This window comes from Petromyzon marinus (assembly GCF_048934315.1).
Source record: "Petromyzon marinus isolate PM22_M1 ecotype Great Lakes invasive population chromosome 84 unlocalized genomic scaffold, UKy_Petmar_22M1.pri1.0 chr84_unloc.1, whole genome shotgun sequence".
Classification (NCBI taxonomy): domain Eukaryota; kingdom Metazoa; phylum Chordata; class Hyperoartia; order Petromyzontiformes; family Petromyzontidae; genus Petromyzon; species Petromyzon marinus.
The window spans coordinates 460,434-472,500 of NW_027422638.1; the positions used below are offsets into that span (position 1 = coordinate 460,434).

A 12,067-nucleotide genomic window follows, 5' to 3' on the forward strand; every position below is an offset into this window, starting at 1 on the left:
GATGAAGATGCTGCTGATGAAGATGCTGCTGATGAAGATGCTGATGAAGATGCTGCTGATGAAGATGCTGCTGATGAAGATGCTGATGATGAAGATACTGATGATGAAGATGCTGCTGATGAAGATGCTGCCGATGAAGATGATGCCGATGAAGATGATGCCGATGAAGATGCTGATGATGAAGATGCTGCCGATGAAGATGCTGCTGATGAAGATGCTGATGAAGATGCTGCTGATGAAGATGCAGCTGATGAAGATGCTGCTGATGAAGATGCTGCTGATGAAGATGCTGCTGATGAAGATGCTGATGAAGATGCTGCCGATGAAGATGCTGCTGATGAAGATGTTGCTGATGAAGATGCTGCTGATGAAGATGCTGATGGTGATGCTGCTGATGAAGATGAAGATGATGAAGATGCTGCTGATGAAGATGCTGATGAAGATGCTGCTGATGAAGATGCTGATGATGAAGATGCTGATGATGAAGATGCTGATGATGAAGATGCTGCTGATGAAGATGCTGCTGATGAAGATGCTGCTGATGAAGATGCTGCTGATGATGCTGCTGATGATGATGCTGCTGATGAAGATGCTGATGCTGATGAAGATGCTGCTGATGAAGATGCTGCTGATGAAGATGCTGCCGATGAAGATGCTGCCGATGAAGATGCTGCTGATGAAGATGCTGCTGATGAAGATGCTGATGAAGATGCTGATGAAGATGCTGCTGATGAAGATGCTGCTGATGAAGATGCTGATGCTGATGAAGATGCTGATGCTGATGAAGATGCTGCTGATGAAGATGCTGCTGATGAAGATGCTGCTGATGAAGATGCTGATGAAGATGCTGCTGATGAAGATGCTGATGATGAAGATGCTGATGAAGATGCTGCTGATGAAGATGCTGCTGATGAAGATGCTGATGATGAAGATGCTGCTGCTGATGATGATGCTGATGAAGATGCTGATGCTGAAGATGCTGCTGATGAAGATGCTGCTGATGAAGATGCTGCTGATGAAGATGCTGATGATGCTGCTGATGATGAAGATGCTGATGAACATGCTGATGATGAAGATGCTGCTGATGAAGATGCTGATGAAGATACTGCTGATGAAGATGCTGCTGATGAAGATGCTGCTGATGAAGATGCTGCTGATGAAGATGCTGCTGATGAAGATGCTGATGAAGATGCTGCTGATGAAGATGCTGCTGATGAAAATGCTGCTGATGAAGATGCTGCTGATGAAGATGCTGATGAAGATGCTGCTGATGAAGATGCTGCTGATGAAGATGCTGCTGATGAAGATGCTGATGAAGATGCTGCTGATGAAGATGCTGATGAAGATGCTGCTGATGAAGATGCTGCTGATGAAGATGCTGCTGATGAAGATGCTGATGAAGATGCTGCTGATGAAGATGCTGCTGATGAAGATGCTGCAAACCTTTTCTCTTTAGACTTCCTGATGCGTTGCAATTCCGTCAGCAAAGCAGAGATCTGTGGACAGTGACACGTCCATCGTGAACCCCACTCAGAGACACGTCCATCGTGAACCCCACTCAGTGACACGTCCATCGTGAACCCCACTCAGTGACACGTCCATCGTGAACCCCACTCAGAGACACGTCCATCGTGAACCCCACTCAGTGACACGTCCATCGTGAACCCCACTCAGTGACACGTCCATCGTGAACCCCACTCAGTGACACGTCCATCGTGAACCCCACTCAGAGACACGTCCATCGTGAACCCCACTCAGAGACACGTCCATCGTGAACCCCACTCAGTGACACGTCCATCGTGAACCCCACTCAGTGACACGTCCATCGTGAACCCCACTCAGTGACACGGACATCGTGAACCCCACTCAGTAACACGTCCATCGTGAACCCCACTCAGTGACACGGCCATCGTGAACCCCACTCAGTGACACGTCCATCGTGAACCCCACTCAGTGACACGTCCATCGTGAACCCCACTCAGTGACACGTCCATCGTGAACCCCACTCAGTGACACGTCCATCGTGAACCCCACTCAGTGACACGGCCATCGTGAACCCCACTCAGTGACACGTCCATCGTGAACCCCACTCAGTGACACGGCCATCGTGAACCCCACTCAGTGACACGTCCATCGTGAACCCCACTCAGTGACACGTCCATCGTGAACCCCTCCCAGTCACCTTGCTGCTGCGTTTCCGTTCGTCAAAGACTCCGGCGTCAAACTCCTTCCCGCAGAGCGCGACCTTCGACCCGGCGCCCTGGGGGGTCGCGACCCCTGCGGTGACCCCCGTGGTGACCCCTGCGGTGACCCCTGCGGTGACCCCTGCGGTGACCCCTGCGGTGACCTCTGCTGCCGGGGTGAGGCTCAGCGATGACATCATGGCGTCCAGCGAGCGCTCCGCTCCGTCCAGCGTCGCCTCCGCCGCTACCAGGGCCTGGTGGGTCAGGGTCAGGGTCAGAGTCCGTGTGTGAGTGTGTGTCAGTGTGAGTGTGTGTGTGTCAGTGTGTGTGTGTGTCAGTGTGTGTGTGTCAGTGTGTCAGTGTGTGTGTGTCAGTGTGAGTGTGTGTGTGTCAGTGTGTGTGTGTGTCAGTGTGTGTGTGTCAGTGTGTCAGTGTGTGTGTGTCAGTGTGTGTGTCAGTGTGTGTGTCAGTGTGTGTCAGTGTGTGTGTCAGTGTGTGTGTCAGTGTGTGTGTGTCAGTGTGTGTGTGTGTCAGTGTGTCAGTGTGTGTGTGTGTCAGTGTGCGTGTCAGTGTGTGTGTCAGTGTGTGTGTGTCAGTGTGTGTGTGTCAGTGTGTGTGTGTCAGTGTGTGTGTCAGTGTGTGTGTGTGTCAGTGTGTGTGTCAGTGTGTGTGTCAGTGTGTGTGTCAGTGTGTGTGTGTCAGTCTGTGTGTGTGTCAGTGTGTGTGTGTGAGTGTGTGTGTGTCAGTGTGTGTGTCATTGTGTGTGTCATTGTGTTAGTGTGTGTGTCAGTGTGTGTGTCATTGTCTGTGTCAGCGTGTGTGTCAGTGTGTGTGTCATTGTCTGTGTCAGCGTGTGTGTGTGTCAGTGTGTGTGTGTGTCAGTGTGTGTGTCAGTGTGTGTCAGTGTGTCAGTGTGTGTGTCAGTGTGTGTGTGTGTCAGTGTGTGTGTGTCAGTGAGTGTCAGTGTGTGAGTGTGTGTCAGTGAGTGTCAGTGTGTGTGTCAGTGTGTGAGTGTCAGTGTGTGTCAGTGTGTGAGTGTTTGTCAGTGAGTGTGTGTGTGTGTCAGTGTGTGTGAGTGAGTGTCAGTGTGTGAGTGTCAGTGTGTGTGTCAGTGTGTGAGTGTCAGTGTGTGTGTGTCAGTGTGTGTGTGTCAGTGTGTGTGTGTCAGTGTGTGTGTGTCAGTGTGTGTCAGTGTGTGTGTGTCAGTGTGTGTGTGTCAGTGTGTGTGTCAGAGTGTGTGTCGGTGTGTGTGTCGGTGTGTGTGTCAGTGTGTGTGTCAGTGTGTGTGTCAGTGTGTGTGTGTCAGTGTGTGTGTGTCAGTGTGTGTGTGTCAGTGTGTGTGTGTCAGTGTGTGTGTGTCGGTGTGGGGAGCGATAGTGTAGCGGTTAGCGCGCTGCGCTATGAACCTGGCGACCCGGGTTCGATTCCCGCTCACGGCCAACACCAGTGACGATTATCTGAACCGGTCCCGGGCCTCCCCTAGGTCGACTCAGCCTCAAATGAGTACCTGGTGCGGTGTGTAAACATTGCCACTAGGGAGACAAAGGCGGTCGGGCGTGGTGCTGGCCACCCACCCCCTCGTGTACCGTTCCGGCCTTCATAGGTGCTCGCTAACAGCACTTGCCCCTACAGTCTGTTAAGGCTATATGGGGGATCTTTGTTATCTTTGTTTGTGTGTCGGTGTGTGTGTCGGTGTGTGTGTCGGTGTGTGTCAGTGTGTGTGTCAGTGTGTGTGTCAGTGTGTGTGTGTCAGTGTGTGTGTGTCAGTGTGTGTGTGTCAGTGTGTGTGTGTCAGTGTGTGTGTGTCAGTGTGTGTCAGTGTGTGTGTCAGTGTCAGTGTGTGTGTCAGTGTGTGTCAGTGTTAGTGTGTGTGTCAGTGTGTGTGTTCGAACAGGTTTGCAGATTTGCTGAGCATTTCTGTGAGGTCCTGGGGGAGGGAAAATCCCTCAGCCAGGAAAACATCGTGGCACAAAGTGGGGATGACCCTGCTGAGGCTGCGGTGCCTCAAATATTGGAAGAAGTCACCCCCTGTGAGTGGCTGGCTGAGGTGCCATCTGTTGAGGAAGTACTGAAGGTGATCCAGAGTCTGAGACCAGGAAAGGCAGCGGGCAGAGATGATCTCCCAAGCGAAATGCTGAGGGAGGGTGGCGTTTGTGCACAGACTGCCCTATATGACATCATAACAACAGTCTGGACCACTGGACGGGTTCCGCAGGATTGGAAGGATGCCCTGGTGGTCCCCCTCTTTAAGAAGGGGGACCGCACAGACTGTAACAACTACAGGGGCATCTCACTCCTCAGTGTGCCGGGAAAGGTCCTGGCAAGGATTATTTAACATCGCCTTGCCAGGCACGCTGAGGAGAGGCTTGCGGAGCTCCAATGCGGTTTCAGGAAAGGGCGGTCCTGCACAGATGCCATATTTTCTGTCCGTCTGCTACAGCAGAGGTGTAAGGAATTCCAACAAGACCTACATCTCTGCTTTATTGACCTGGTCAAGGCCTATGATACCATCAGTAGGCCTGGGCTCTGGGTTGTTCTTCGTGCTTTTGGAGTACCTGAGCCTCTGCTCACGATCATTAAGGACCTTCATGATGGTGAGCGGGCCCGGGTAAAACTACGTGGCCGGGAGTCAGAGCCATTCTCTGTACACCTTGGGGTGCGACAGGGATGTTCTCTGGCTCCCACATTATTTAACATCTATTTTGACCACGTAGTTCGTGAAGCCTTCAATAGCTGTACCGGGGGAATCTCCATATGGTACAGATATAATGGGAGGCTGATCGATGCCCGGGTGCGCTCAAGGGATGGCTCCCTATTGCTCAACCACGTTACGTATGCCGATGATTTGGTAATAGCTGCTCATTCAGAGGAGGAGTTGGAGACGCTGCTGCTGAGACTGGAGCATGCCACTAAGAGATGTGGCCTTACCATCAGCCCCACCAAAACTAAGCACCTGCTTGGGTATTTTGTACCATCGGACACTCCACCCCCACAACTCCCAATCGGTGATGGGGCAGTTGTGGAGAGAGTGGAGAGTTCCCCATACCTGGGCAGTGTGCTCATGACTGGCTCCAGTTTAACAGCAGAGGTCTCACTCCGAATCAGTCGAGCGGCAATATCTTTTAATCGGTTGCGAAACGCTGTGTGGAAGCTACCTGGTCTGTCGCTCCGCACTAAGCTTCAGGTCTTCTCGGCCACGGTCATTCCCTCCCTTCTCTACGCTTGCGAAACGTGGACCCCCCTAATGGAACATCTTCACCGGTTAGAAACATTTAGGCTGGCCTGCCTACGATCCATCCTGGGTTTAACCAGGCTGGATTGTGTGAGATGCTCATAAATCCTCGAAAGATCTGGGCAGGGTCCCATCAGTGAGCTCCTCCGGCAGGAAAAGCTGCATTGGCTGGGTCATAGTGTAGTGTATAGTGTAGTGTATAGTGTAGTATATAGTGTAGTGTGTGTAGTGTATAGTGTAGTGTAGTGTGTAGTGTATAGTGTAGTGTATAGTGTAGTGTCTAGTGTAGTAATAATAGTGTGTATTGTATAGTGTAGTGTAATGTGTAGTGTAATGTGTAGTGTGTATTGTAGTGTGTAGTGTAGTAATAATAGTGCGTAGTGTAATGTGTAGTATAGTGTAGTGTGTAGTGTAGTAGTGTAGTGTGTAGTAGTCTAGTGTGTAGTGTATAGTGTAGTGTAGTAATAATAGTTTGTAGTGTAATGTGGAGTGTAATGTGTATTGTAACGTGTAGTATAGTGTGTAGTGCAGTGTAGTGTAATATATTGTGTAGTGTGTAGTGCAGTGTGTACTGTATAGTGTAGTGTATAGTGTAGTGGTAGTGTAGTGTGTAGTGTAATGTGTAGTGTAGTATATAGTAGTATATAGTGTAGTGTGTAGTGTAGTGTATAGTGTAGTGTAGTAGTGTAGTGTGTAGTATAGTGTGTAGTAGTGTAGTGTAGTAGTATAGTGTAGTGTATAGTGTAATGTGTAGTGCAGTGTGTAGTGTAGTATATTGTGTAGTGTGTAGTGTAGTGTATAGTGTAGTAGTATATTGTGTAGTGTGTAGTATAGTGTGTAGTGTATAGTGTAGTAGTGTAGTGTATAGTATAGTGTGTAGTAGTGTAGTGTGCAGTGTAGTATATTGTGTAGTGTGTAGTGTAGTAGTAGTGTAGTGTGTAGTGTATTGTGTAGTGTGTAGTGTAATAGTATATTGTGTAGTGTGTAGTGTAGTAGTAGTGTAGTGTGTAGTATATTGTGTAGTGTATAGTGTATAGTGTAGTGTGTAGTGTAATAGTATATTGTGTAGTGTGTAGTGTAGTAGTAGTGTAGTGTGTAGTATATTGTGTAGTGTATAGTGTATAGTGTAGTGTGTAGTGTAATAGTATATTGTATAGTGTGTAGTGTAGTAGTAGTGTAGTGTGTAGTATATTGTGTAGTGTATAGTGTATAGTGTAGTGTGTAGTGTAATAGTATATTGTATAGTGTGTAGTGTAGTAGTAGTGTAGTGTGTAGTGTAGTATATTGTGTAGTGTGTAGTGTAATAGTAGTGTAGTGTATAGTGTAGTGTGTAGTGTAATAGTAGTGTAGTGTGTAGTAGTGTGGTGTAGTGTGTAGTGTAGTGTGTAGTGTAGTATATTGTGTAGTGTGTAGTGTATAGTGTAGTGTGTAGTGTAATAGTGTATTGTGTAGTGTATAGTGTAGTATATAGTAGTATATAGTGTAGTGTAGTGTGTAGTGTAGTATATAGTGTAGTGTGTAGTGTAATAGTATATTGTGTAGTGTGTAGTGTAGTGTATAGTGTAATGTGTAATGTAGTGTGTAGTGTAATAGTATATTGTGTAGTGTGTAGTGTAGTGTATAGTGTAGTGTATAGTGTATAGTGTAGTGTATAGTGTAATGCATAGTGTAGTGTATAGTGTAGTGTATAGTGTAGTGTATAGTGTAGTGTAATAGTATATTGTGTAGTGTGTAGTGTAGTGTATAGTGTAATGTGTAGTGTAGTGTATAGTGTAGTGTATTGTGTAGTGTGTTGGCTGGGTCACGTAGCCCGCGTGCCCAGCCACCGCGTGCCTAAACAGCTTCTGTTCAGCCGGATAGAGGGCGCTCAACGGGCGAGACACGGGCTGGAGAAGAGCTGACGGACTGTGCGTGCGTGACAGCACGTGCCAGTGCGTGACAGCACGTGCCAGTGCGTGGGTGTGACAGCACGTGCCAGTGTGTGGGTGTGACAGCACGTGCCAGTGCGTGCCAGCACGTGCCAGTGCGTGGGTGTGCCAGCACGTGCCAGTGTGTGACAGCACGTGCCAGTGTGTGCCAGCACGTGCCAATGTGTGTGTGTGTGACAGCACGTGCCAGTGCGTGGGTGTGCCAGCACGTGCCAGTGTGTGGGTGTGCCAGCACGTGCCAGTGTGTGACAGCACGTGCCAGTGTGTGCCAGCACGTGCCAGTGTGTGTGTGTGTGACAGCACGTGCCAGTGCGTGGGTGTGCCAGCACGTGCCAGTGTGTGGGTGTGCCAGCACGTGCCAGTGTGTGGGTGTGCCAGCACGTGCCAGTGCGTGGGTGTGCCAGCACGTGCCAGTGTGTGCGTGACAGCACGTGCCAGTGTGTGTGTGACAACACGTGCCAGTGTGTGTGTGTGACAGCACGTGCCAGTGCGTGGGCGTGACAGCACGTGCCAGTGTGTGCGTGACAACACGTGCCAGTGTGTGGGTGTGACAGCACGTGCCAGTGTGTGGGTGTGCCAGCACGTGCCAGTGCGTGGGTGCCAGCACGTGCCAGTACGTGCCAGTGCGTGCCAGCACGTGCCAGTGTGTGGGTGTGACAGCACGTGCCAGTTCGTGGGTGTGACAGCACGTGCCAGTGTGTGGGTGTGACAGCACGTGCCAGTGTGTGGGTGTGCCAGCACGTGCCAGTGTGTGGGTGTGCCAGCACGTGCCAGTGCGTGGGTGTGACAGCACGTGCCAGTGCGTGGGTGTGCCAGCACGTGCCAGTGTGTGTGTGACAGCACGTGCCAGTGCGTGGGTGTGACAGCACGTGCCAGTGTGTGTGTGACAGCACGTGCCAGTGTGTGGGTGTGACAGCACGTGCCAGTGCGTGGGTGTGACAGCACGTGCCAGTGTGTGTGTGACAGCACGTGCCAGTGTGTGGGTGTGACAGCACGTGCCAGTGTGTGTGTGTGCCAGCACGTGCCAGTGTGTGTGCGTGACAGCACGTGCCAGTGCGTGGGTGTGCCAGCACGTGCCAGTGCGTGACAGCACGTGCCAGTGCGTGACAGCACGTGCCAGTGCGTGGGTGTGACAGCACGTGCCAGTGCGTGGGTGTGCCAGCACGTGCCAGTGTGTGGGTGTGCCAGCACGTGCCAGTGTGTGTGTGCCAGCACGTGCCAGTGTGTGTGTGTGCCAGCACGTGCCAGTGCGTGCCAGCACGTGCCAGTGTGTGCCAGCACGTGCCAGTGCGTGGGTGTGCCAGGCACGTGCCAGTGTGTGGGTGTGCCAGGCACGTGCCAGTGTGTGTGTGCCAGCACGTGCCAGTGTGTGTGTGCCAGCACGTGCCAGTGTGTGGGTGTGCCAGCACGTGCCAGTGTGTGACAGCACGTGCCAGTGTGTGTGCGTGACAGCACGTGCCAGTGTGTGTGCATGACAGCACGTGCCAGTGCGTGGGTGTGACAGCACGTGCCAGTGCGTGTGTGTGTGACAGCACGTGCCAGTGCGTGGGTGTGCCAGCACGTGCCAGTGTGTGCCAGCACGTGCCAGTGCGTGTGTGCCAGGCACGTGCCAGTGTGTGTGTGTGCCAGCACGTGCCAGTGCGTGGGTGTGACAGCACGTGCCAGTGCGTGGGTGTGCCAGGCACGTGCCAGTGCGTGTGTGCCAGGCACGTGCCAGTGCGTGTGCCAGGCACGTGCCAGTGTGTGTGTGTGCCAGCACGTGCCAGTGCGTGGGTGTGACAGCACGTGCCAGTGCGTGCCAGCACGTGCCAGTGTGTGCCAGCACGTGCCAGTGCGTGGGTGTGCCAGCACGTGCCAGTGTGTGGGTGTGCCAGCACGTGCCAGTGCGTGGGTGTGACAGCACGTGCCAGTGTGTGCGTGCCAGCACGTGCCAGTGTGTGTGTGTGACAGCACGTGCCAGTGTGTGACAGCACGTGCCAGTGCGTGTGTGACAGCACGTGCCAGTGTGTGTGTGTGACAGCACGTGCCAGTGTGTGGGTGTGCCAGCACGTGCCAGTGCGTGGGTGTGACAGCACGTGCCAGTGTGTGCCAGCACGTGCCAGTGTGTGCCAGCACGTGCCAGTGCGTGGGTGCCAGGCACGTGCCAGTGTGTGTGTGCCAGCACGTGCCAGTGTGTGTGCATGACAGCACGTGCCAGTGCGTGGGTGCCAGGCACGTGACGGCACGTGACAGCGCGTGCCAGTGCGTGGGTGTGCCAGCACGTGCCAGTGTGTGACAGCACGTGCCAGTGTGTGACAGAACGTGCCAGTGCGTGCCAGCACGTGCCAGTGTGTGACAGCACGTGCCAGTGTGTGACAGCACGTGCCAGTGTGTGTGTGCCAGCACGTGCCAGTGTGTGTGTGTGCCAGCACGTGCCAGTGCGTGCCAGCACGTGCCAGCGCGTGCCAGCACGTGCCAGTGCGTGTGTGTGCCAGGCACGTGCCAGTGTGTGAGTGTGCCAGGCAGTGTGTGTGTGACAGCACGTGCCAGTGCATGACAGCACGTGCCAGTGTGTGTGTGTGCCAGCACGTGCCAGTGCGTGTGTGCCAGTGCGTGGGTGTGACAGCACGTGCCAGTGTGTGACAGCACGTGCCAGTGTGTGTGTGTGCCAGCACGTGCCAGTGTGTGTGTGTGCCAGCACGTTTCAGTGTGTGTGAGACAGCACGTGCCAGTGCGTGGATGTGACAGCACGTGCCAGTGTGTGTGTGTGTGTGTGCCAGCACGTGCCAGTGCGTGTGTGCCAGGCAGTGTGTGTGTGACAGCACGTGCCAGTGCGTGCCAGCACGTGCCAGTGTGTGTGTGTGCCAGGCAGTGTTCACCGAGCGGAGGAGCGCCGGGTGGCAGCAGCTCTGCCTCAGCCGCAACAGCAGAGTCAGGATGTGGATGACCCCTGACCCCTGGGCAGCCTCCACCTCTTTCCCACAATCCTCCGGGAACTGGGACGCCACTGAACGGGGGGGGGGGGGGGGGGGGGGGGGGGCCGGGCGCGAAAGGGGGGGCATCCGTCACCATCACCATCGTCATCATCACCATCGTCATCATTGTCGTCACCACCATCATCATCGTCATCATCGTCACCATCACCACCGTCACCATCACCATCATCACCACCATCATCATCATCATCGTCACCACCATCATCATCACCACCATCATCATCATCATCGTCACCATCACCACCGTCACCACCATCACTACAGCCATCATAACCATCATCATCATCACCACCATCATCATCACCATCATCACCATCACCACCGTCACCACCATCACTACAGCCATCATAACCATCATCATCATTATCATCACCATCACCATCATCACCATCATCACCATCACCACCGTCACCACCATCACTACAGCCATCATAACCATCATCATCATCATCATCACCATCACAACCGTCACCACCATCACTACAGCCATCATAACCATCATCATCATCGTAACCATCATCATCACCACCACCACCATCATCACTACAGCGATCATCACCACCATCATCACTACAGCCATCATCACCACCATCATCACTACAGCCATCATCACCACCATCATCATCATCACCATCATCATCATCATAACCATCATCATCACCACCACCATCATCACTACAGCCATCATCACCACCATCATCATCATCACCATCATCACTACAGTAATCATAACCATCATCATCACCACCACCATCATCACTACAGCCATCATAACCATCATCATCACCATCATCATCATCACCACCATCGTCACCACCATCACTACAGCCATCATAACCATCATCGTCACCATCACCATCGTCACCACCATCACTACAGCCATCATAACCATCATCATCACTACAGCCATTATAACCACCATCACTACAGCCATCATAACCACCACCATCATCACCACCATCACTACAGCCATCATAACCATCATCATCATCATCACCATCATCACCATCATCACCACCATCACTACAGCCATCATAACCATCACCATCACCACCACCATCGTCACCACCATCACTACATCCATCATAACCATCATCATCATAACCATCGTCACCACCATCACTACAGCCATCATAACCATCATCATCATAACCAACATCGTCACCATCACCATCGTCACCACCATCACAACAGCCATCATAACCATCATCGTCACCATCACCATCGTCACCACCATCACTACAGCCATCATAACCATCATCATCACCACCACCATCGTCACCACCATCACTACAGCCATCATAACCATCACCATCACCACCACCATCATCATCACCACCACCACCATCATCATCACTACAGCAATCATAACCATCATCACTACAGCCATCATCATCACCATTATCACCACCATCATCATCATCACCACCACGACCATCACCACCATCATCATCATCACCACCATCACCATCATCACTACAGCCATCATAACCACCACCATCACCACCATCATCATCATCACCATCACCATCATCATCACCACCACCATCACCACCATCACCACCATCACCACCATCATCATCATTATCACCACCACCATTATCACCATCATCGTCATCACCACCACCACCATCATCATCATCATCACCACCACCATCATCATCATCATAACCACCACCATCGTCACCACAACCACCATCATCATCACCACCACCATCACCATCAGAACAATCACTACAGCCATCATAA

The 12,067-nt window shown here is 52.1% G+C and overlaps 1 protein-coding gene across 6 annotated transcripts in view; it reads right to left on the bottom strand.

Annotated features, from left to right (window-relative positions):
* The window catches only part of TTF2 (transcription termination factor 2), a 114,458-nt gene that overhangs the window by 15,737 nt on the left and 86,654 nt on the right, over nucleotides 1–12,067 (bottom strand). For all 6 annotated transcript variants that reach the window (XM_076059020.1, XM_076059019.1, XM_076059018.1 and 3 more), the window contains exons 17-19: nucleotides 10,202–10,329; nucleotides 2,183–2,437; nucleotides 1,444–1,496 (exon numbers count right to left, since the gene is read on the bottom strand). In XM_076059020.1, coding sequence (XP_075915135.1) covers nucleotides 1,444–1,496; nucleotides 2,183–2,437; nucleotides 10,202–10,329 — 436 coding nt within the window. The remainder of the gene's footprint in view (nucleotides 1–1,443; nucleotides 1,497–2,182; nucleotides 2,438–10,201; nucleotides 10,330–12,067) is intronic.